Genomic DNA, 27508 nt, shown 5'->3' on the forward strand with positions numbered 1-27508 from the left:
GTGTCTGTCTGTCTGCCCTGCGATGGACTGGCGACCTGTCCAGGGTGTATCCTGCCTTCCGCCCGAAGACTGCTGGGATAGGCTCCGGCATCCCCCCGTGACCCTGACGGAGAAGCGGCTTAGAAAATGGATGGATGGACCCATATACGACCTCCAGAGGGCCTGCAGTGATGTTTTTTCTCTCAAAATTGATCCCACCTATTAGAAATCAAAACGTGAAATGTTGATTACTCTGTCAATTTGCAGTTTTGCTGATATACTATATTTCAAGGGGGATTATGGTGTGGGGTGGTTTTTCAGGAGTCGGGCTCGGCCCCTTAGTTTAAGTGAAAGGAACTCTTTAATGCTTCAGCACCAAGAGATTTTGGACAATTTCATGCTCCCAACTTTGTGGGAACAGTTTGGGGACGGCCCCTTTCTGTTCCAACATGACTGCGCACCAGTGCACAAAGGTCTATAAAGACATGGATGAGAGAGTTTGGTGTGGAAGAACTTGACTGGCCTGCACAGAGTCCTGTCCTCAAACTGAACACACTCCTAACCCTTGTGGAAAGCCTTCCCATAAGAATTGAAGCTGTTATAGCTGCAAAGGGTGGGCCGACGTCATATTAAACTCTATGGATTAAGAATGGGATTTCACTCAATTTCATATGCGTGTGTAGGCAGATGACCGATTACTTTTGGAAATATAGTGTAGTTATTGTAACATGTTCTCTGTACTTGATGTCTTATCCAGAGGTGCTCAGACCTGTTCATGAAGCCCTACCACTTTGCCAAGTTGAGCTTCAACCCTTATCTAGCGCACTTATCCAGATAAAGATCTAGATAAAGAAGGCCTTCAGGGGCATCTGAATATAAGAGCCAGGTATGTTGGATCTGAACTCTTCCAGGTGGTAGATCTCCAGGGCAAGGATTAGGCCCCCCCATCCTAAACAATAGAAAAGCTCACTTGGCACCACAGAGAAAAAACAAGTGGGGGGCCAATTTTCTGGTTGGAGTTAAGTCCAGAACTTAACAATTAAACAACCATAATGCAATAGTTGTACTGAAGAGAAATCAACTAAAAATGTGAAATGTATTATGTTCCTGGATACCATTAGGCCTTCTCTGAGGGTCTAGAAGGCCCTGGAAGTCCCCACTGTGGTTTCACTATATCAGTGTGGTGACAGTTTGCATACTCTTAAAGTAAAAAGTGCGAACAATATTTGGTCATTGCAATGCCAGAGATGAAATAAGTTCCCAAAAGAACCTATCAGTGGATGGTTCTTTCAAGAAACTGTGTGAAGAACCTGCATATAATGTAAAGGTTTTTAGTAAAACTCAGTAAAACTGTATTCAAGTCAAGAACCATTTAGGAACTTTCTTTTAAGAATGCTTGCTTGCATTCGAGCCAGAGTTGCTATCATCTTATAAACTGTAGACGACTGCCAGAGAGACACTTTAGCCAGCTGTGTTACCTCTGTGTCCTAGATTTCCTCCAAAACCACTTCACTATGTTTTGTTTCTCACAGCTTCTTTCGCCAATTCTAGATTGTTCACTTTGAACTTGCAGTTTGGAGCTAAAAGGAAGATCCTTAAGCCTTTTGGCAATTTTAACAACCCACTTCCCTAAAATATACAAGTCTCTGCTTTGTGGGTGTATGATAAATTAAAGTAGATGTGTGTGTGGGGGTGAGGCAAACGTAGGAGGAACTGGGTGCAGTGTTTTTCCTTCCCTATCCCTGCTGGTTTGTTGGGGCTTTGGGACAAATATCTGTTCAGCTGTTCCGAGGCAGAGGCAAAGGAGAAGTACAAGAAATACAAAAAACCTCTGAATCTCCAAAGCACTCAGCCACCCACACAATCCACTTACACAGCTTGGACTGATTAGAGCTTTCCCAAGAGCTTCGCCTCCATAGCCGCAGCTTTCAGGTTTGGGCAGAATGTACGTGGACACATGTAGGTTTGGAGTCCTAAGGCAAGCTTTTCTGTGCTCAAATTAATCTTGCATTTGAATGAACATTGGTTTGACAAATGTTTTGAAAGGTTATCACTAACCACATGTCTTTAATTGTATTGTAACACTTTGTGGATGCTTTAATAACTGGGAATAAACACATGCTGGAAATCCTGGAATATGCATATTGCCTGTATCTCCAAAATGGTAACTTTAAAGGAGAAGGAAAAACATACTTTAGTTTTAATGTAACTCAATGGAACCAAACCTTTTTCCAAGTCATTTTGGGCTGTTTCTTTTAGTCCATTCATCATGAAATTTACATGTGATGTAAAGAGCAACACATATTTTCAAATTTTGACAAAAACTGGAAAACATCAAAAATGGAGATAGGAGGTTTTCTTCCAACAGCAATGATTTGCTAATGAATGCATCTCTCTGACAAGCCGGCCATTGCATTCTACAATGGCTGACCCTGATAAATGATGTGTGATTTAGCTATAAATAAATATTTATTTTGTTTCATTAAAAGTTTAAAAGTCAGATCCTACGTTTCTATTGATGGTTGAATGAAGGCAGTTGACAAATATGGGAAACCAATCAAATTCATCTTGTATCCATGCCCAGAAGATCAGCAGTAGGCAGTTTAGATGGCTCAGTAGCTTCATTAATATGGCTTGCGAGTCAGTGAATTTGCGATTAAAAGTTCTTAACAACTGATCTAAATTAAAACATTTGGCTACTTTATCTTAAAACGGATTAGTTTGCGGTACCTAGAATTAATGTTACCTGACGTTTATCAGCCAGGTAGCTGAGTAAAATATTATATCTACTGTTACGACCCCCAGTGGTAAGTGCCCTTCTTTGTATCTGTTTGCAGCCATTTAGTGTGTTTTTGTCGTTGTATTAAGTGCAGGTACATAATTGGCCACTTGGGGGCACTTGGAAGTATAAGAGGTCGCTAACTCACCATCTTGGGAGACATTCAGGACTCATTCCTCTTTGACATGACCTGGAAGAACAACTGTTTAGACCAACCTGGCACTCTTCACATCACTCTTTGCCTCACTTTATGTGTTAAATTTGAAAGTTTGTTAGAGTTTGTGAAACTCGTGTGAACGTTGATTATCTCACAACAGCAAAAAGCTGTCAGCTCATCTTTTCAGCTTAGCTAACACAGTGGTTCACTAGCAGTTCTCTGCTAGTCTGTTTAATTGTCTGTTAACTAGTAAAAATACAATGTGGTTTCAGAAGAAAACCTCATATCTCCAAAACGGTAACGTTACATGAGAAGGAAAAAACACACTTTACTTCTCATGTAAGTCAATGGAGCCAGACTTTTCTCCAAGCCATTTTGGGTCGTTTCTTTTGGTCCATTCTTCATGAAATTTACACAGAAAGTAAAGAGCAACAGGTATTTTCAAATTATATCTAAAACTGAAACATGATAAAAATGGAGATACAAGGTTTTCTTCTGACAGCAGCGGGTCTAAATAAATCTGCAGCAGGTCTGGGGAGAAAGCCCACTCTAATTCTCTGTTACGGCCTGACCTGAGACCTGGTCTTAACACTAAAAACAGAGAACTAAGTAGGTTGCTGGCAAACTAAAAGCTAAGTTGAAGGTTTAGGATCAGTGGGTCACTGGTCACCTCATACTGTCATGTTTGGAGGTTAGTTTAACAGAAAATCAAATATGAAAGTTAGCCAGTTAATATCAAGGACTTAGTAACATTCAGCTTAATAAACTACCTAATCGCAATAACACTGTGGCTCAGCTAAAATGTCAAACTGCAAATGCAACAGTCTCACAAAATGAAAGTATCTTATGATCTTCGGCCGCCACAAACCACCGGAACAGTTTCAGTGCACCAAGCCATAGGGTTATACATGTCTCTGGAACTGTACCGGAGGGCTGGATAAAAGACATTCCCTCCCATCCTTGATAATGGTGGTGAAGAGTGCTGTCTCTCACTTCTTCCAAAATCTCCTGTAGCTGTTCATTCGAGTTGCGCTCTGGTGATTGCAACAGCCATATCATATGATTTATGTGATTTCCATACTCATAAAACCATTTGATGACCTCTCGTTCCCTGTGGATGGGGCCACTGTTACCGTGAGAGACCACTCCCATCAGGACAGAAATGTTTCATCATAGGATAAAGGTGATCAGACAGAACAACTTGATACTGAAAGTTGAAACTTATTGGACAAGTGGACCTAAAACACGCCAGAAAAATGACCCATAGTATAATAAATCCACCGGGAGTAAGGCCCGTACTGTTTCTTTCTCGCCCACTTGCGGAGAACATGGAGAAAGATGTCTCATCCGACCACATAACTTTTTCCACATCTCTGTAGCTGTGGTTTTTGCACTACTGAACTCCCAAATGGTTATTCATTTCCCATAGATCTAAAAGCAGACGTCACTTTGGCCATGTTCATATATGAGCCTCATTGCTCAAATCCGATTTTTGGCTCAAATCCGATCTATCTGACATGATAGTTCACACTCGTTTAGGCTAGTGATTCAAGTCTGTCATTAATGTGAATGAACCAGCGTACTGAAATGACCCGCATGCACACATCCTACTCAGTAACATCACGTGAATGAATCATGTGCGTCATCAGCGCAAACTAACGAGCCGAACAAGCTTTGCTGTGAAGATAATTAACTCTGATCAGCTCTCAGCTTCATTATTAGAACGAGACAAGAGTAAAAACAGTGGGATGTGCTGCTGTTCCACCATTTACAGGCTTTAACCTCTGTTCAGCGCTGCTGCCAGAGTAACTGAATGATGGCGCTTGTGCGGTGGAAAAAACACACAAATTCTGATCTGAGTGTTCAAATTAAGGTTGCATGGCCACGCATGACACTGGAAAAAATAGGGATAGGGGGATTTGGCCTTGGTGTCTTATTTGCCAATTAAGTGAATGAAACTAGCCCACCTCCACCCAGCTCTGTTAATGACTAATTACATATTATAGTAGTGGTGGGGATTTACTTGCTATTGTGTTGGAGAAACCTTGGGCAACTTAGTTTAGCAACAGTGCAATAGAAAAGGGCAATCATTGCTTCCCTTCCCCCAAATATAAGTCTATCTATTGTGCCATAAACAGTCACCACGTAAGTATTCTCAGATAGATGTGCTTAACAGCATGGGTTGAGGTGAGGCCTGCAGCTCGCACAATGCTAACCACAATGCTAAAAGCTGTTCGCTACGTTAGCCTCGTATCTTCAGTGCAAAATGAAAGCAGGCAACAGAGAACACTGTACAAATCTGTGCGTGATTTTGCAAAGACAAACTTTGAGGGTGTTGTCTAATAAAAGCTGCTGACTGAATCTGACCACAGTACCGTGAGATGGCCACACTTGTGTGAGCTCAAACTGCTTTGTAGACCAGTGTATTCCTTGCACAGGTGCCAAAACAAGCAAAGAACAAAAATGTCTCTGTCTGGTCGTGTCTGTGTTGAACTTGGCTGTTCCAATTTCAGTAATGGCCTGTTTTTGTTTTTTTTTGTTTTTTTTTTGTGCATGCTTAAGTGGCAATAAGGCCTCTTTTGTGAATGCTACTTCCTCCAATATAAAGTGTTGATGCAGACCAATTGCTAAATCTTTGCTCAGCAACTTTATGGTCTTTATCGAAACCTCATCTCAATCAAAACTTCCCCTTATGGACCAATTCTTGCTTTCAGTTCGCTGTGGACACAGCGAGGGCGTCACCCTGGCACTTAGTGCAGCTTTAACCTCACTGGAACGCTGGCAGATGCTGTCACATATTGCCTTCTTGAGAGGGGCATAAAAGCTTTGAATGTCAAATCCTGTGGTCAGCAAGGAGTAATCGTTTTAAACTCAAGCAAACATGAGCCCTGTCACTGACATGTAAAGCTATGTATCAAATCAATAAACTTCAAGTAGAGTCAGAAGTTACACGAATCATTTGCTACAAAGTTCATAGGGAGGTTTTTTTTGGTTAAGACTTTACTCTTGGGCAGTGTTCATAAGGCTATGTGGCTCCTACATAAGCTCTTCAAAACAAACTATATGCAGTCAACTCCAGAATTATTGGCAACCTTCATAAGAATTAACTAACAGCTATGTCATCACTGCAGTATCTCCAAAAACGGTAACTTTACAGGAGAAGCCCAAAACATTCTTTACTATTACTGTGGGTTAATATGAAGAGATTCTATTCCAAGCAATTGAAGCATTTCTGTCTGTCCGTTCACCACAAACTTTTCACAAAATGTAAATGTGTTCAAATGATGTATAAAAATAAAAATGGTCAAAAACGGAGATACAGGTTTTCTTTTGAATGGCGATAATATAATAAACTACTCATGCTAAAGTTGTTATTTTGGGTTTAAACAAATTGTATGCTGCATATTTTGATACACATTTAGTATCTTTCTTTAGTAACACTTTTGTGAAACATTAACATAAATATTTGCATTCCTATTACCCATATTTGTTGAAGCCTCAAATTAACGGCACTGAGCTCCTCCTCCACATGTTCTCCCCCATGCAGGACATTTCCATTTCCTTGATATTCTTAGGTCTTCTCACTTGGAAATTTGCTCTTTGTAATGTACACCACAGGTTTTCAGTTGGGTTCAAATCTGGAGACAGGGCAACTGCAATACTCTCATTTTGTATTCCTGCAACCGTTTCTGTGTGTTTTAATGTGTATTTGGGGTCATTATCGTTCTGAAAGACCCATTCACAGCCATGTTTCAGCCTTCTGACTCATTCAGGCCAACTTTGGGCTTAAAGCTCCTGGTTTACTAGAAGTCATTGTGCACGTTCATGGCACTATTCAGTTTCACAAGTGCCCCACAAGAGTTTTTATCTCATCTGACCACATCATGCAGTTCTATGTGTAGTTCCAGTCACCTTTTGCAAAGTTCACTTGTAGCATTCAGTGGCTTGGTCATAGAAATGGCTTCTTTCATACAGGGTTCATTTTGTGCCAAATGTTTCAAATAAAATGATAATATTCACAAGCAAAACACTAAGTATCAAAATATGTTGCAGATCAAATTATTCTTTTTTTGTGTATGTAAACAGGGGCTGGGTCTTAGAAGAGGGTGTTTACCTGCACTGTCTATATACCAACTGATTTAGAGTGACGGATCTTTGAACATCTAGGCATTCAGTATGAACTGCCCTCAACTTAGTGGGACACATTGTTCAGAGAACAGTTTTAAGTTAAGTTAAGTGATACTTTTTGATCCCACAACCGGGGAAATTCCACCACTGCATTTAACACATCTGTGAAGTGAAACCCCTCATACACACTAGTGAATACACACACACTAGGGGGCAGTGAGCACACTTACCCGGAGCGGTGGGCAGCCCTATCCACAGCGCCCAGGGAGCAATTGGGGGTTAGGTGTCTTGCTCAAGGACACCTCAGTCATGGACTGTCGGCACTGGGGATCGAACCGGCAACCTTCCGGTTACAGGGCCAGTTCCCTAACCTCCAGCCCACGACTTATGAATGTAACACATGTTTATGGCTCTTGTGGAAAACAGTACATTTTATTTTGAACGCAGAACATACAAACATAATTTATGAATAACTAACAAAAATGTACCACCTTTTGGGTTTGTAGTTGTTAGTGCTAGCTAGCCTAGCATTGTCTGCTAAAGGGCTAGCTAGTCAAGCCATACTTGAACTAACCTGCTGAAATATCTAAAGTTAGTTCACTGAATTAATGTTAAGACACATTAATTCAGTGAACTAACTTTAGATATTTAAGCAGTTTAGAGACTGACACGAAGGCGCTCTGACAAAATAGCCTTTGTAAACCCAAGAACGTAACAACCAACCATGACAGGTCATGTTTATTCCCTTTGTAGTGACGCAACCTTTTTTCAGCTTATCTTATCTTACGGCAGCAGTAATTCAGAGCTGGCAGTGGTGTTTTCCACTCTTAGCTAGGTTTATGCCAGTGCTATATTATTTCCCTCGAGCCACAGCACCTCAGGTTCCATGATTTCCTGACCCAACACACCTGATCTAGCTCATGAACAGCTCAGTAATCAATTGATCAGTTGGATCGGTTTTAAGGTAAGGTATAGTTAAAACCATGCAGAGCAAAACAGGGTTTATGAACACTGACATAAACAGCTGCAAAGCTCACCTAGTTAGCCCTTTGGGTTAGTTAGCATAAACAGCTGCAAAGCCGAAAGGTGCTACAGCTTTGTTCAACATGTAATATGTTTATATAATAATTCTGTATGTATCTTAATGTGTGTTTGGGGTCATTATCTTTCTGAAAGATCTATTCCCAGCCACATTTCAGCCTCCTGACTTATTCAGGCAGACATCGGGCTTCAATCTCCTGGTTTTAGTGGAATTCATTGTGCACAAGATTTTTTTATGTGATCTGACCACATCGCACGTTCTTATCTGTAGTTCCAGTGAAGCTCAGTTGCTTGTTCTTGTGGCTTCTTTCATGATGGGGTAATTTTAGTTGCCAGTAGTCTGGGGTGTTTTCCACTCTAAACTGGGTTTTTGTCAGTGCTACATCCTTTCCCACAACCCACAGCACCTCAGATTCAACGATTTCCTGACCCAAAATAGGTGTATTATACAGAGCGACACAGGACCCTGAGTGTGTGTTATAGTATTAATAAATATAATTAACGTTGCTCATAAAGTCAAACATGTCAGTTCAATCTTCTCTGGAAATACTACACTAGTATGAAGTGTTCCACTATGTTCGAGGCAGATCATAGCTCTCAGAGTGGGCATGTCCACATATTCAGAAGTGCTGCCACTCCATATCAGCTGCCCAATAGAAAGTGCATGTAAACACCCTCCTTTAAAACTGTTTATTTAGAAGCAAAAAAATATAATCAGCAAATAAAAAAGTATAGACTAACCAAATAAGCCATAAATTTATGTCGGAATGAGAGAAATTGAGTAGTAAATTAAAGGCTGTACACAGCCACTGGACTCAGTGGTGTAATGAATAACACTTCACTATCTGGTAATATGAAGGACAGATGTGGATATGGCACATACCAGGAGAATGCTGCATACTGGAATGCATAGTGCCAACAGTAAAGTTTGGTGGAGGAGGGATAATGAGCTGGTGCTGTTTTTCAGGCCCCTTAGTTCCACTGAAGGGTAATGTTAATGCTACAGCATGCAAAGCCCTTTTAGACAGTTATATGTTTCTAACTTTGCAGTAGCAGTTTGCGAAAGGCCCTTTCCTCGCCGTCTCACTTTGTGCAACAAGAGGTCCATAAAGGCATGTTTTGATGGGTTTGGTGTGGAGGAAACCCAGTGGCCTGCGTAGAGTACTGACCTCAGGACTCTTTGGGATGAACTGGAATGTCGATTGTGAGCCAGGCCTTCTTGGCCAACAGCAGTGTCTGACCTCACAAATGCTCTTTTGACTGAACGGACACACATTCCCACAGACACACTCCAAAATCTTGTGGAAAGCCTTCTCAGAAGAGTAAAGTGGGGCCAACTCCATACTTCAAACTCCAGCTGCTGATGAAATTTGTGTGAGCTTTTTAAATGATATACCAATAATTAAGGACCAGTGTATTTATTTTTGATGTGACCATTCAACAGACAGATTGTAATGTCCATCTGATTTTTTCTGACATAAATTTCAAATGTGTAGTTAAAAGGGGGCTAGATCTGGGCTTGATCCACATCATAGTCTAATGCAGTTGCTTCCTCTTAAGATTCTTAAGTGGAGATGCAATGGTGTAGATATTGAAATTCTTATTCTACTAGCAGATTTGCAGCGTTTTAGTGATGCTCCTCCTCATTCTCATGTGTTTGTCAGAAACAACCATTTTCATTTTACATTATTGCCTCATTAAGTTTATTGCATTAATAATTTAGCCTCAGTCAACAGAGCCATTCTCATCAATCGAATAATTTAGTTTTTGGATGCTTTCCACAAACAAACAACCTCTTAGCCAGATGTCTAGAATGGAGGTAATTGTTGTCCTGCGATAAAGTCCTGTAGGTATTTTGGTAGCCGCCCTGATCAGTGCCTCCCTTTCCTGTGTTTTTTACTTATTTAACATCTGGTCACGTTAAAGATGGAAAAAGTCTGATACAAATGACTTCTGCTCTACATCAGATAAAACATTGCAATCAAAAGGATTTAAACATTTCACGTTTACTGTTAGAATAAAAGGCCAACATTTCATTGCAATGAGATAACAGGTAAAGCACTGAGTCTCTAATGAGTCAAGCACCAACACTGTAAAGTGTACAGGGCCTGACTATTTGCAAACACTTGTATTAGAGCAACAGCAAAGCTTTTATCAGAACGCAAACCTGTTTGAAGTTAAGACCAATTGGCAACCTTCTATTTGGAGTTGGTCCAGCTTGCAGGAACACATACTTGGCTAATATGACAGCTTGACAAGTCACACTGCTTGAACAAAAAGCCAGGCGTTCTCAACCTTTTCCACCTCAAGGTTCACCTGTCTTGAAGAGATGGAAGCAAATTATTTTCATTCATATCACATACATTCTGCTTAAAATTTCAGCCCCCCAAACTTAAAACGCTTCCCTGAATAACTTTGATTCATACCTGTTTTCAGGCAAAAATGGTTGCAAAGTAAGCAACATTTTTCACTCGCAAGTGGGCAATTAAAAACTTGGCCAGGAGAAGTGTGGAGGAGGAGGAGGATAACACCCCTGCCTGCCACCGGAGAAATCAGTGCGACCCTTGGCTTCCCTGACATGCTGGCCTCCAAGACTCACGACCAGCCACTCATGGAGTCCCTACCCAGGTAGTGGCTTTGTTCTCTTCCCACCGTCCTCACCAGGGTTCGTCACCGCTTGATGTTCGGGCCCTGACGCTGAACATCAAGCGGTATAGATAGATAGATAGATAGATAGATAGATAGATAGATAGATAGATAGATAGATAGATAGATAACTTTATTGATCCCAATTCTGCCCATATGCATGAAAAGCTCCATGTCCATCGTATATACAAAAACACTCTCATACAAAAATATGCTAAACATGTCACATAGTTTTTCGAAAGTGGTGACTGAGCCTTTTGTTAATGCTTCTAATATACTCCATCATGGTAGCATCACCTGTTACCAGGTTTGGGAGGGTTATTTTAAAGTGCATTCCATTAAAGATTACTGACTACCTGCTGAAAAATGGAACCTAACCCAAAGGATTACTATATTAAAGTAATGTAATCTGACCACTTTCATTTACTTTTGGAATGACTTTTCTTTTTAAAGTCATATAATTAAAGACAGAGAACGATCATTTTAATAAGACTGTAGCTTAACACAAGCCAAGCATAAACTGCACTGTTTTAAGAAACAGAATGGTAGATTTTAGATGACATAAATATTGTGCCTCACAGAAATGCCCACTGAGCTCACATTTAGTGAAACAGCCACATATGAGTGGAGTATACATGTGTAACCCAGACCCTCTCCCAGCCTCACTGTGATTTGTGTTTAATGAAACAGGACCATGACGGAATCTGCGTCGGTTTATTCTGCACAGAGCTACCTCACACGCCCATTAATCCTGCTACACATGTCTATAAGTTTAGACATGTATACTCATCGGCAGGGACGGTTCCAATGAAAAAAAAAAAGAGTAATTTTAACAAGAAGATTAAAAAAACATAGTACACTGAGACTAAGGGAAATACCCAGGGAAATAACACGGTTAAATGCTGTACTGCTCTCCTGGACCCATATGTGGACAGAGAAGTGAATGGTACATTTTAAACTTAAACTCTTGCTGTGATTTACTTCAATATTCACTTAAAAAAAAGCGAAGGAAATTCGGTTTTCCATTCTGGGACCTTTTAATTAACGGAGTGTGGGACACGGTGGCATGTACTGTCCACGGAGGGAAGGGGGCTTTAAAAAGTTTGAGATCTGTTTGATTGATTTACACCAATATATAAAACTTTGTTCGTTTTTGACTGAAAACAATGTTTTCCAGTGGCCTCCTAATGCTCTATTCAGTGTGAAATAGTATCATGGGGCACATCCTGGCTCTCAAACAAGCTGTCCAGACAGTTCTAATAACTCAAAGGACCTTAATTACGTCTCCACTGGATAATCATACCTGTCCACTGAGCTACACACCCTACAGCTGTGCCATTTTCCAGATTCCTGGACGTCACCTTAACCCTAAGGGCCGCTGCTAATGCTAGTGGGCATTGCATATGTTTTTTTTCACTTGGCTGTGGCTCTTAAAGAGGCAATCTGGCCAAAAGGAAAATTGTAACCATTGCTACATCTGTTGTAAACACGCTTCCTCGCCTCCTACGTGGATGCCTAAAGTAATTGTATCTGATTTAAAGACGAGGAAACCCCCTTTCTGTTGGAGGCAGGCTGTTTTAAATGTCCTTCTCCTTCTTTCTGGCTAAAGAAGGAATCCAGCAGGGCTGCAACAACTAATCAAGATTATCAACAATGCTGATAATCTGTAATTTCCCTTCTGGATCGATAAAGTTCTATCTATCTATAACAAAAAATTATATTCGGTTATGGTGCTGGAAACAAATTGCAGACCCCATTTTGTCTAACCTGAAAAGCAACGCAATCCTTGCTGTTGCTAATGTGCTTACGTCTACAGACCTGCTTGTTCTCATGGAAATGGACATTTTTTTTGAAAGCACCCTTTTTTTCTCATGCCATTGGCCTCCCACTTGCATGAAAACAGTGTTTTAGGCCTCTGAAAACCATACTGTTGGGAGATGATCTACTTGGTGGTTAAAAGCTCGTTTTTCTTTGTCATCATGATGATGGATGTTGTTGAAAGTGATAATATCACGCACATATTTACTGCTGTTTGACCATAATCATGCTTTATGGTCCTACATGTCAGACATGGCTAATAACTGGGTGACAGCACACTTTCATTAATTCATCTTTGTGTTATTGTTAAAGGAGAAGTCATTTGAAAAGCAATGCATGATTCTTATAGAATGTAAGTTTTGTAGTTTTTTTTCCATGTATTGTACCTTTCTTGCATCTGCTCCTCTAAAACAGCATGTCTGGCAAGGAAGAAGTTCCCTTGATTTCAATGAAACTATCAGAAAGACGAATCTCATCTGTATCAGTGGCTGAGCTAGCGGTCAGGATTTCTTCCTGGCTGGACGAAAAATAAATGGACGATAAAAAAATCATGAATGCTGTCAAAGAGATGAGGCTGAATTAGCAATGCTGCGCTACAGAACGCTACATGGCACAACAAATAACATTAATGCTTTTAGGGCAAAAAGCCCCTTTGACTGTTATTTGGATGAAAACGACTGGTTGTAGATAAGCAGCTAGAATTAGTTTAGATTCAAACTGTATTTCAGTGTACAATATCCTGCTGTATTGTGCAGTCCACTGTTACCAGAAAATAATAACCTCCTTTTGAGCCCTGGTTCCTCTCAAAGGTTCCCTTTCATATTCTTGGGAAAAAAAAACCCTTCTGCTTTATTCAGGGTCAAGCAAAGTTGAAGTTGAAGTAATGAATGTTGAAAAAAAAATCCTCAAAATACTTATTCAAGGTTTTTTGCAGGATATTTAGGATATGGCATAAAATCCAGTAAGAGCTTGTGAAAAATAAGGTTTGGCATGGCAACCACAACAAGATGGTATGTCCGATAAAGACCTTTGCACGCCGTTTCCTGTCTCCTTTCACCAAGAATGCCCAGAAGGAAATTCATACAGTGTCATTCATTGTGCCTGTAAGGTTCATAAACATGGATCACTTCACAAGGTGGTTTCTTGAAAACCAGCCAAGGTGCAAAGATGATGTGATGGATAACTTAATATGGTGTTAGTGTGCATATGAAGAGGGATTGCACTGATTTTTCATAATTAAATGGTTAGGATGTACAGAGTGGTTTAAAGAGAAATGCTCCATTCTAGAGAAGCTCAGAATTACAGAGCTTAATTGTGTTGTAAAAAAAAATAATATTAAATTAATGACATTGAGTTCCCTCGCAAATGTTTTGAGTTCCCTTGGAAATAAAATGCATTCCCTTCCAAATGTTCAGCGTTAGGATGCAACCGGTCTGCACTCCCTCGCAAAAGCTGTGCTTTGCTTAAGCTCAGACATGAAGCAGCTCATTGAATTTTGCGTTGAGCTTGGGTTGAAATATAAAGACGAGTTGCTTCTCAAAATCAAACATGATTCTATTCACACGAAGTCAAATGCTTTTTTAAGATCGAGTGCCCTCGTATAGTAAAAGCTACACTTACAGAGACGGCAGAGAACAACTGCTGAATAAACTCAGCACAGACTGGCGAAACTGGGGGAACAGCAGATATACAGACAGACATATAGACAGACATATAGATAGATAGATAGACAGACAGACAGACAGACAGACAGACAGACAGACAGACAGACAGACAGATAGATAGATAGATAGACAGACAGACAGACAGACAGACAGACAGATAGATAGATAGATAGATAGATAGACAGACAGAGACAGACAGACAGACAGACAGACAGACAGACAGACAGACAGACAGATAGATAGATAGATAGATAGATAGATAGATAGATAGATAGACAGACAGAGAGACAGACAGACAGACAGACAGACAGACAGACAGACAGACAGACAGACAGACAGACAGACAGACAGACAGACAGACAGACAGATAGATAGATAGATAGATAGATAGATAGATAGATAGATAGATGATGGTGATAATATCTATATCCTGAGATGAGAGATGTGGTGATAATATCTATATCCTGAGATGAGAGATGCAGTGCAATAATGACTGTAAAAAATTTACAGGTGACAGCATATAATGACCACAGAATGAATAAATAAATATCTGCATATATTGTACCAAATAAAGTGTCTAGTGTCCAGATGTGCAAGATGCACAGTGAGGTATGCAGAAAGTGCACTATGTGCACAGTTTATCAGTTTAGTCTATCCATTGTGAGGGAACGCAAACCATTTATGATGTAACACATTTTTTGCGAGGCAGCGCTGTGATTAACTGTTCTTTCTTTAGCCACAGTCCCTTAGAGGCTCTGTACAGAATTGATCAGCTAAATGATAAAAGATGATAGACATAAACCGTTAAACCAGAAATTATTTTGGATTTTTTCCAGTTAGGATGTTTCTGGGATACTGTGTCTTATCTGCAGCTATGGACAAGACGTCCTAAATTCAGTCCTAACTGAAGCTGACAAGGAAGATAAACAGATCAGAATCAGAACCAGAATCAAGCTTTACTGGCCAGGTATGCTACACGCACACGGAATTTGATTTTGGTTACAGGAGCTCACAGTGCACAGTATCAGACAGACATTCACATGTAGGGAAGAAGATAAAATAAGTCGTCTCTATTTTCTGAGGCGCCTGAGGTCCTTCAACATCTGCCGGACTATGATCAGGATCTTCTATGAGTCTGTGGTGGCGAGTGCTATCCTCTATGCTGTTGCATGCTGAGGAGGTAGGCTGAGGGTGGCAGAGGCCAACAGACTCAACAAACTTATCCACAAGGCCGGTGATGTTGTGGGTGTGGAGCTGGCCTCGCTGACGGCCGTGTCGGAGAGGAGGGCGCTGTCTAAGCTGCAGGCCACTGTGGACAATGGCTCCCACCCACTCTACGACACGGTGATGAGACACAGGAGCTCATTCAGTGCAAGACTCATTCAACCGAAATGACCACAGAGCGCCACAGGAGGTCATTCTTACCTGTGGCCATCAAACTCTATAGCTCCTCCCTTCACAAAGTGTGATTCATCTGTGCAAAACTCAATACCAAACAGTTCATATATGTAATAATAATAACTCAGCAATAACTCAGAGGTACAATAATTTGAACTGCTTTATACTAATGTTTAATACTTATTATCACAGTCACCACCACTTTACTGTATTCATAAGAATCTTAATCTTAAATCTTGTGTACATCTATTGTGGGGTGGGAACTGGCCCTGTGACCGGAAGGTTGCCATTTCGATTCCCAGCGCTGACAGTCCAAGACTGAGGTGTCCTTGAGCAAGACACCTAACCCCAATTGCTCCCCGGGCACCATGGATAGGGCTGCCCACCGTTTTTACTCTTTTACATAAATGGTTGCAACTGTAACAACTGCAATTTCCCTCTGGGCTCAATAAAGGATTCTGATTCTGATTCTAAATACAAAATATAACCAAAATAAAATCAAAACCTGCATTCCTGCCTCACTCAGACACACACACACACACACACACACACAGTCATACCATAACCTTACATTGTGCAAAGTATGAGTCTAAAGTTAAAGTGCTGAGTGCAGCAGCAGATGAGATGTCAGGGTTTAGATGTTTCTCGTCTTTTTTCAGCAGGGTGGTGACTTTACACCAGCATTTTTCTAAATGTTTGCAAACAGCGAGGAAAAAAGGAGAAATCAACGTGAAGCAAAGAAGTAAAAAAAAAAAAAAAAAAAGTTAACTAATTAAGTATGCGAAGATGCGCGAACTGATTGGTTGGCCCGCCCGTGACGTCACAGGCGCGGAGACTCGGAGAAGTTTACTAAGTAAAAAAACTTTTCGGAGCGCCGCAGAGAGGAAGAGCCAGGATGCAGCTCGCTGCCCTCCATCAAAGCGCTGTGCTGAATGAGGCGTAGCTGAGCGGGACGTCTTTGCAGGAGTTCTGGGGATTTATTAGCGCTAAAGCGGAGGACTATAACGGTAAGTGCTGTGACTGGACGGAGGAAAGCGCCGGGTCGTGTTTTGGAGTCTTAGCGAGTAAAACTTGCGCGTTTCTGCAAGACGCTCTTCTGTTTTACGCCCAGCTGTAATGTGAGTCGTTCATACTGTACATGTCAAAAGTTTGGAATCAACCATTTCCTCAAAAATATGATTTATTTGGCTGAGAAAAGCTTGAAATGATACTAATATACTAGTCCGGTTCAGCTTCATATGAGGAGCACTCTTAAAAAGGTGGTTCTTCAAGGGTTCTATTTAGAACCACGAGGTCTAGCTTATATAAAACCATTTGCATGCTGAAATGGTTCTTCAAAGTGATGCAAAATGCACTGTATGGTTCTAGAACATATTTTTATACATAGTTAAAGATGGTTCTTCAAGGGTTCTTCAGTAAAGAAAATGTTCTATATAGAACCATGAGGTCTGTATAGAACCATTTGCATGCTGAAATGGTTCTTCAAAGTGATGCAAAATACACTGTAGGGTTCTCTATCGAACTTTTTTTTGAACATATTTCTAAACATATTTAAAGATGGTTCATCAAGGGTTCTTTGGTAAAGAAAATGGTTCTATATAGAACCATGAACACAGAAAGAACCTTTTGCATAATTAAAGGGTTCTTTGCATCACGAACCTGATGAGAATGTGTCATGCATGGTTCTGTTTCGCTGCTGTTGGAGCAAAACCTTGTAACTCCAAAATGACAACTTTACAGGAGAAGGAAAAAACAGGCTTTGCTTTTAATGTAAGTCAATGGAACCAGAATTTTTTCCCAAGTCATTTTGGGCCGTTTCTTGTGATCCATTCGTCATGAAATGGTGCAAAAATGGAGATATGAAGTTAACAACCCTTTTTAGTGCTATATGCAAAGAACCATTTAAGCATGGTTAAATGGTTCTATATAGTACAAGTGCATTTATTAAAGAAGTGCAGGACAAAAAGTAAAATAATTCTGTACAAAATGATGAACTGAGCTGTATAAAATTTTAAATGACCGGAAAAAAACAGTTTCGCTTTGAAGTTACAATAAAAATGAACATCCATTCATCAAAAGTGGTGATTAAAATCTGGAGGCAGCTAAAAGGCAAATAGATAATAACGGTATATTATTTATTATTAAGTAACATTTTATTCACAGAATCCCTGAAATATGGAATAAATCGTAAAAATTATGTTGGTGAATAGTTTGGAACAGTTATATCCAGATTGTATAATTTATTGTTGTATATGAAAATAATAAATGTGGGAAACCTTTGTGTGCTAACATAGAGTAAGCATTAACATATACCATATGATTGAGGCTGTTATAAATGCATTATTGGTGACGTTTGCCACTTATTTTTTGTGATTTTTTTTTTTTTTTTTTTTTTTTGTTCTGTAAAAAAACGTAATCATTTAATCAAATGTACAACAAACATATCTGATGGAATAGGTAGGGAAGCAAACCAAATGGCACCAAATATGTTGAATACAATAAGCAAATATGTGATTTACAAAGTGTTTTTCCATTATCTTTAAAAGCTGTTTGGACGTATGAGTCCCACCCACACTGCGGTGAGGGAAAATCCAAATGCCCATGAGTTTCAGAGAACCCACTATGATTTAGGTCTGTGTCAAGGAGACCAAATGCATTATTGTTCAACCCTTGAGTGTTTAAACTTGTAGTGTTACACCTGTGACCTCTAGTGGACAACAGTAGAACGGCGTGTTGAAGTATGTTTACTTACCGAGTACTCACTCATTCATCATCTAAGCTACTTATCCTCTTGTGTCGGGGGCTGCTGGAACCTATCCCAGCGCTTTTTGGGTGGAAGGCAGAAAACACTGTGGATAGGTCGCCAGGCCAGACAAACAGACATGCACATTACTTGCTGTCTATCACTGAAAAATTCCAGAGGGTCATTCCACTCTAAGTTATCCAGAGTGATCTCAAGGATTTCCATGGGAAAATAAAGCAAAAATGTCAAGTCATGTCAGCATGGAACATCTCAAAATTGTGCTTCAATGACGTTTCAGCTCAACAAATGTCTAAAATGTTCCCCTTTTGGTTCGAAATTGCACTGTGAATCTAAAGTTTAGCCCCTACCAGAATGACTGAACTGATTTGAAATATTAATTGGGTATACATATAACACTAAGAATAATATTAGGCTTTAAATCAACTGCTAATATGTTCCAAAAATGGGTTCATTTATTGGAAGATTTGTGTACATTTCATCTGAAATGTACGTTTTTAGGCAGAACTGTAGGTTTTAGGTTAGTATTATGCCGAAATCCTACATTTCTACACAGTTTGAAATAAAGTTTTTGTTCAGGTACATTTTTTCGTTCGCCAAGGTACAATGTAAATGTTCCCTCAAATGCACAACAGTGGTCTTAAGGCCCAACTGTGTAACTGAAGCAAGTTTTTCCAGGTGAAAAGTACATATTTGTACCTTTTCATATTGTAATTTTTAAGACTAGAACAGTAAAATAAATGTGCTATGACTTATTCATGTCATATGAAGCCCATGATGTAACTGTAAGTAGGTTTGCTTGACACTGTGATGCCTTGATCAAATGTATATTATCAAGTTACAGTAACTTCTGCATATTATTTCTCTTCTACACTAGGATATACAGAGATGTCTCTCCATAACAACTCATCTGCCGGTAACTGGTCAGACGAAGAATATTATGATGATGACTATTATGATGATGTCCATGCAGAGCTCAGGAAGTCCCTCAACATCATGTCACTCATAGTCTACTGCCTAGCCTTTGTGCTCGGGGTCTTTGGGAACGGCATAGTGATCTGGGTGTCTGGATTCAGGATGAAGAAGACGGTGAACACAGTCTGGTTCCTCAACCTAGCCGTGGCAGACTTCCTTTTCACTGCCTTCCTACCTCTCAGCGTGGCCTACACCGCCATGGACTTCCACTGGCCTTTTGGCCGCTTCATGTGTAAACTCAACAGCACTCTCAGCTTCCTCAACATGTTCGCTAGCGTGTACATCCTGGTGGTGATCAGCATTGACCGTTGCGTATCTGTGGTGCGCCCCATATGGGCACAGAACCATCGCAGCGTCAGTCGAGCGTCTGTGCTGAGCTTAGGTGTCTGGGTGTTTGCTCTGATCTTGAGTTCTCCCTACTTCGTCTTCAGAGACACTGCGCCAGAGGACGAAAACGAGAACGTGATCAACTGCTTCAACAACTTTGTCTTCTCCAACGACAACGAGACAGCAGAGGTGGAGGACCTCCGCCTTCTACGACACCGTGCCATGATCATCACACGCTTCTTGCTGGGGTTTGTCGTGCCTTTTTCCATCATCGTCTCCTGTTATGCGGTCATCATCCATCGGCTCAAAAGAAACCGATCCATGTCTGGCCGTACTGGGCGCCCATTTAAGATCATCGCTGCCGTGATCACCGCCTTCTTCCTGTGTTGGGCTCCGTACCACATCCTGATGCTGATCGAGATGGCTAACCACTTGGCATCTAACTACAGCCCCACCCTGGAGCATGTCACCACCATTGGCATTCCTATAGCCACCAGCTTGGCTTTCCTCAACAGCTGCCTGAACCCACTCTTGTATGTGTTCATCGGTCAGGATTTTAAAGACAAGGTGCGCAAATCGGTCCTGAAGGTTCTGGAAACGGCTTTCACCGAGGAGGTGTCTCGCACCAACACCTGCACAAATTCCATGATTACCAGCCGCTGCAAGGAGCAAGGGAGTAAATCTTTTTCCGATGCCGAGGTGTAAAGACACGCAAATGCGTATAGAAGAGGACATACTATAGGGTTGTTTGGTCTGTGTAATGCACCATCATAAGTAACCTGGAAAAGCCATGCCTTTTACCAAACATCTGAGGTACAATTTTATTTGGCCAGTGGCCCAAAGACATTGCTTGATGACTGCTTCTGTTAAAGCAGATGAAGATGTAACTGGAAGATGAAGAAACATGACTGGATCCTGCGATGGACTAGGGCATGTCCTGCCTTCCGCCCAATGACAGCTGGGATAAGCTCCAGAACCCCCCGCGACCCAGAAGGAGAAGCAACTTAGAATATGGGTATGACTGGATCCTCTTAATGGAGCATGAGAGGTATAATATGCATGAGAGGTATAATACATATGAAGGATGCATAAAGAACAGGGCTGTTGAAAAGTGGCACTGTCAGTTGCAAATATCCAAAGTGTTGGTAGTAAACAGCAAGGCAATTCATGTCTCACATTCTGGTTTATGGAACAGTGCCTATGGTAATAAATAACACATGAAAAATACTACAAATGTACAGTGTTTTTTTTTGTTTGTTTGATTTTTTTTCTTTTCTTTTCATGTCTGGTCATTTTTTCCCAGTCTTATAACACAAAATAACACAAAGGATTCTTTGAGTGAAGCTATAGAAGAACCACTTTTAGTTCCTTAAATAACATCATTCATTAAAGCATGCATGTTCTGTAAAATTTAATTTTTGATATCAAGAATTAAATTTTTACCTGCAAGAATTTAATTCTTGATATCAAAACTGAAATTCACTAGTGAAATAAAATTTCTGCTATCAAGAATTGACTTCTTACTAATAAAAAATATTTTTACATGTAGTAATTCAATTAAAACTTGTAAAATTGTATTTTCTACTAGTAAAAATAAAATTTTTACATGTGAAATTTGTTATTACTAGTAAAAATCTCATTTTCACAAGGGAAAATTCCTAGTTTGTATTTTTTCTAGTTCTTTACAAGTTTACATTTCTACATGTGAAATTGTAATAATTATTACTGGTAAAACTGTTTCCCCTGGTAAAATGAATGGGGAAACTGATGTCTTTTCACCAGTAAAGATACATTTTGACTAGTAAGAAAGTGGAAATTAAATTTTCACATGTAAATCAAATTCCTGATAGAAAGCTAAAATGGCTTGCCATAATTCTTACTATGCTAATTGAGTTTCTACTTCTTGAACATAATTCCTACAAATAAAAAAATTATTTTGGACGTTTTTCACATTTCAAATTTCACTCCTACTAGTGTTGATAACATTTAACAATGACCAAATAAGAAATGGATTAAAAACCCAAATGAAAAAAAAAAACAAATTTGGAAAATGTGAAAAACATTTTAGAGACTTAAAGAACCTTCACATAATATAAAAGTTTACTACCGATTGAAAAACTTTTTTCTAGAACCTTTATGTTGTGTGGGGGTTCTTTAGACTTTTTTTCTTTTTTCTTTTTTTTACAAAACGTATTCTCTGCAGAGCCATCCATTCAATATTTTGAAGAGCTACATTACATTATGTGGAGAACCATGTTATAGAATGATTTGTGCAGAACCTTGTAACGGTTTAAATAAAACAATATAAAGACTTGCAGGCTCTTCCTTTGCATTCACAAAATCTAGAGAATGATTTCTAAAAAACAAACAAACAAAAAAAAAACGATCCATTCAAACTTCGAAGAATCTCCACATAATGTGAAGGTTCTGTACCACTTATAGATTCTTTCTAGAACTGTACATCCAAGATCCAAGAACCATTCAGGAACCTTTCTCATTAAGAGTGTAGCAGTGATGCCGGAAATTAAAAGCAACAGTTTAAACCAGAACTATATTATTTTCTGTGTGTGACGCACCATATAGATTTTATTACTGGAAATTATATTATATATAATGTAGCTCAGTATGTTATATATAGTATAGTGTATTAACTTGGCTGCAGGGTGCCTTCTGCAAGTCATTATGATGCAGTATGATGACGTAAATTTAGCACTTGGCATGCATTTGCTGAATTTACCCTGTTCAGACTTTGTTGTATCACGTATCTCGTAGTAATGCTGTATATTCTTTGCCTGTCTTGTCAACCTAATATTGTTGTTTAATATATGTAACCATCCATTTACATTACAGCATTTGTAAATGTCTTGCTTTGCATATATTTTCTTGTACTTTGGAAATGTAAAAAAAAAAACCCACTAACAACATTAAATGGACCAAGTCAAAATAAAGTAAAAACATTATTAACCATCTTTTCACATTTGGGTCACCACAAGCTACATGAAAGGATACAAACTTGCGTCAAAGCCCCTTTGTGGTACATTTCAACTGGCGTGTTTGTTCACCCACTTTTTATTCAGATACAAATTGGACTTCCAGTGGAAATAACTGTGTGACAAGTTTTGTTTTATGTAATTTTATGAACCTCTTGTAAAACTGGAATTTTCTGCTAAAAGAAGTGTAGGTAAATAGAACTAAAGGCTGGGAGAGAAGAAGACAAGTAACTGATGTAGGAGTGACCGAAAGCTAAAATCAAACCTATTCTGTGATCTTTGGCACAGAATCGTGTGATCGCTTAGCTGTGATCGCTAAGCTAACGATAGGTTAGTTAGCAGGCCAAATGGGTCACACACACCATAACACGGGCCTTTTCCAGCTAACTTCGGCTAAATGACATCCATTTAGAAGATGTCTCAGAATGTAAAGACAAGTGACTGGTGTTAGAGTGAAAGCTGAACTGTGGGTTCCATTTTTGCGCAGTAAACACTGTTGTTTCGCCCCTCATAGTGATACGTGATTGACCACAAACGTTGACACGGTGCTAGCATTACTCGTGAAAATGGATGGCTATCAGAGGAGAGCTGTGGAAATTATGCACAATGCTCTGTACTCTTATTTTGAGTTGAACAATACTGAGTTCATCTGGAATTCAACAATTCCGCATCCATGGCTCCTAAAAAAGTCAACATCTGGTTTATTTCACCTCTTCACCCCTCAAACCTTTGGAAAACGGAACTCGATAGAACGTTCTGCTTACCATCACAGTCTACGAACACTGCTGCTAGTGGTGGAAGTATTTTCCATTGTGGCTACTTTGAAAACAATGTAACAATGGTTTGTTGTTATCCATCTACTGCCAACATGAGAACACAAGATTAGCTGTCAGCGAGCCACTGTCGTGCTTAGTTTTTCCTGGTTCTTTATTGTCTTTAGCCATTACCCACTGGTGAACCTTCCACACCAATGTGTTTATTTGGCCATTTTGACACAAAATCATTTTGAAATACCATCATTTTTAGTATGGTATACCTTATTATCCGAACACCAGCTCTAACCTAGTAATTACTTACATTTATTAATGTACTTGGGTGATGTTTTAAGAGTTCTGTACTCTTAAGTGTTTTAAAATCTCTTAAGTATTTTGTGTTACACAACAGTTAATTCTGACTGCTGATTTGTTGAGAAGCGTTCTAACTGTGCTGTTATTTGGTCATAACAGCATGTTTTTTCATAAACACGGTATCACTCCACTGAGACACTTTTGCTAAGCGATGACTTTGACAGCTGTAGGAGATGCTTAAGCCATTTGAGTGTTTTTACTTGTTACTTTGCCACACACACAGAAAATTGATACTTTTAAGATCGCATTTTTTCACGACCGCCGATTTAGTCAGACTCTGAAGACGAGACTACACTAAATTCCCAAACTGTCATCACCACTGAGCAGCTCTTCACTCGGCGGCTGTGACAGAAGAACAGCTAAACAACCTGGAATCAGCCAGAAATGAACCCAATACCATTCGCATTTACATTTACATTTACGGCATTTGACTGACGCTCTTATCCAGAGCGACTTACAATTTGATCGTTTTACACAAGTAGGCGAAGGTAGTGTTAGGAGTCTTGCCCAAGGACTCTTTTTGGTATAGTGTAGGGTGCTTACCCAGGTGAGGGACTGAACTCTAGTCTACAGCGTAGAAGGCAGAGGTGTTAACCACTACACTAACCAACCACTTCGCCCATTTCGCCAAACTAAATGGGCTGTAAGATGCTTTACAGACTGGCTGGAACAAAACATTAATATTGATCTGGCAAAAAAGACAACACTGAGCTAAACTTGATATTGTGGCAGTTTTATATCTCAGTCTGTAGTTCAAAAGGCGAGGCTTACAGCAGACTGTGCAGCGAGTCAGCAGAGCTTGTTACTCTGACGTAGTAACAAGCTGCTTGTTAAGGAACTATAATTTGGCAGAAGGAACTGCGAGCATTAAAACATGTTAAACGCTGTTCACAACCCAATTTAGTAATTCCTTATTTTATTTATTTAACTGTTGTAAAAAGCAATAGAACACTTGAGGTCGTGTGTTATCTCAAATAACATCACGGCTGTGGTACGAGCCAATAACACACTATCTCATATGTTATATTGCTTAAATAAAGGGCTCTACTTTTTACTCTGTCCCACTTAAGCCATTCACACATAGCTTCTAATTTTTGCTTTTATTTCATTCTGTGCTGCTTGCAACTCTAACTTTGAGGTTTTAGGATTTTCTTTTAGACCAAAAGAAACCAACAGTGTTTTCTTTTGAGTGTGGTTTTTCAAGGTTATGTATTTTTTGCACCACAGGAATGCACAAAGCACAAAACAAGAGTGCAGAGTGCTGAGCACAGAGTTTTAGAAAGAAACAAATGTTATCCCCCAAAAAAACAGAAAGCATTACAGTATTATAAAAGCAGTGCAATCCAAAATAAAGAGTCAGACAGCACTAGGATAAACCGCTAAATGTTTTATGACATGAACATTTTTCTCAATGTTATTGTTAATGGTCATCATGAAATGTCCACACAATGTAAAAGTATTATTTGATCATTAAGATATAAAGAACGTCTTTTATGGTAATCTGATGTGAAAAGTTCCCATGTAGAGAAATTGTTTATAGTTGTAGTGATAGGAACCAGACATCCAAAGTGTTTAATTCCTGCAGTCCAGTCATGAAATTTCCTCACTACTAAATATTCCAAAGTCAACTGTCAGTGGTATTATCACAAAGTGGAAGCGACTGGGAACGACAGCAACTCAGCCACGAAGTGGTCGGCCACGTAAAATGACAGAGTGGAGTCTGCGGCTGCTGAGGCGCATAGTGCGCAGAGGTCGCCAACTTTCAGCAGAGTCAATCACTGCAAACTTCCTCCAAACCTCCAAACTTCATGTGGCCTTCAGATCAGCTTCATGGAATGAGTTACCAAGACCGAGCAGCTGCATCCAAGTCTTACATGATCAAGCTCAATGCAAAGCATTGAATGCAGTGGTGTAAATTGCCGCCACTGGATTCTAGAGCAGTGGAGACGTGTTCTCTGGACTGACAAATCATGCTTCTCTGTCTGCCAATCTGATGGATGAGTCTGGGTTTGGAGGTTGCCAGGAGAACAGTACTTGTCTGAATGCATTGTGCCAAGTGTAAAGTTTGGTGGACGGGGGATTATGTTGTGGTGGTGTTTTAGGAGTTGATCTTAGCCCCTTAGTACCAGTGAAAGAAACTCTTAATGCTTCAGCAGACCAATAGATTTTGGACAATTTCATGCTCCCAACATTCTGGGAACAGTTTGGGGACGGCCCCTTGCTGTTCCAACATGACTGCGCACCAGTGCACAAATCATGGTCCATAAAGACATGGATGAGCGAGTTTGGTGTAGAAGAACTTGACTGGCCTGCACAGAGTCCTGACCTCAACCTGATAGAACACCTTTGGGATGAATTAGACTGGAGACTGTGAGCCAGGCCTTCTCGTTCAACATCAGTCTCTGACCTCACAAATGTGCTTCTGGAGGAATGGTCAAAAATTCCCATAAACACACTCCTAAACCTTGTGGAAAGCATTCCCAGAAGAGTTGAAACTGTTGTAGCTTGCAAAGGGTGGGCCGACATTGTATTAAAACCTACGAATTAAGAATAAGATGTCACTCAAGTTCATATGCACATGAAGGCAGACAAGCTAAAACTTTTGGCAATATATTGTACCTGCTGCACCGTTTAAGGTTTGAAGGATGGGAATGAAGCCACTAGCAGCATTCAGCTGGCACATACACACAGAATTTGATACATCTAGCAGCTTTATTGGACTATATAGCCATACATGTCTGAGCCACCAGAGCCAGAATCCAGTTCAGAGCCAGAGGACACCGACCTACCAAAGAACCAAACTCAATCCTCTCAGTCGGCAACCGAATGGTAGTTTTTTCTTCCCTTTATGCAAGTTAGCAACAGGTAATAGTGACTAGCATTATCTAGGTAAATAAAGTTAGGCTATCAATAAATAACACAGAACATATTCTGTGATCGAGTGGGAGCACCTCTGATGCTAAAGGTTGAGATATACCTTTGCAGAAAAGGGTCGCACAAGACTCTGAAGTGAAAAAGTTAGCACTTCCATTGCTGCAGTTTTCTCTGTTATATAGTATGATAGATGTATCACACCAGGGCCTCTAGAGGCAAACCTGCTCTAAATTCAAAATCAGGGTCGCACTATTAAGAGATAAAAAGTCGTACAGTGACATTTTTAGAATAAAGTCATAATATTTTGAGTATAAAGTTGTAAAGTTGCAAGAATAACGTTGTGATATTTTGAGAATACAGTAGGCTAATTGTAGGGGTGCTGCCATAACGTGTTGAGGTCTTGGTTGCTGTACTGGCAACGATGGAGATGGCGACCATGCATCAGTATCGATCAATTTGATTATCATTCTCATTGTCAGCTGTGAAACTACATGCCCTCTTTGAATGGCATGGCCATTTACAAGGCTAACTACCGACACTGCCTGCGAGTTCTCCTTCAACAAAACAGTTACTCTGGAGTCTGCCTGGTTCTTTATTCTAAATAAACAGTTACCTTCTTAGTCGTTTCTTATAGTAATAACAGTCTGATGCTGATGTGTCGATACAAAAGTATAACTCTACCAACTCCCCAAGGTCACTTATTTTATCAGGAGGAAGGCTACGATATCATGACTTTTCCTTGTGATATCTGACTTTAATGTTGGAATTCTACAACTTTTTTCTTGAAGTATTACTTTATTCTCAAAATATTATGACTTCCTTCTTGACATATTATGACTTTATT

The 27508-nt window shown here is 39.9% G+C and overlaps 1 protein-coding gene across 1 annotated transcript; it reads left to right on the forward strand.

Annotated features, from left to right (window-relative positions):
* The first annotated feature begins 16493 nt into the window (after positions 1-16493).
* On the forward strand, positions 16494-20900 carry fpr1 (formyl peptide receptor 1). The gene is made up of 2 exons (XM_017702003.2): positions 16494-16617; positions 19249-20900. Exon 2 carries the CDS (start codon positions 19260-19262, stop codon positions 20376-20378), a length of 1119 nt encoding a protein of 372 aa, XP_017557492.1. The 5' UTR covers positions 16494-16617; positions 19249-19259; the 3' UTR covers positions 20379-20900.
* The last annotated feature ends 6608 nt before the right edge of the window (positions 20901-27508 follow it).

The sequence above is a fragment of the Pygocentrus nattereri genome, chromosome 3 (genome assembly GCF_015220715.1).
Source record: "Pygocentrus nattereri isolate fPygNat1 chromosome 3, fPygNat1.pri, whole genome shotgun sequence".
Taxonomy (NCBI): domain Eukaryota; kingdom Metazoa; phylum Chordata; class Actinopteri; order Characiformes; family Serrasalmidae; genus Pygocentrus; species Pygocentrus nattereri.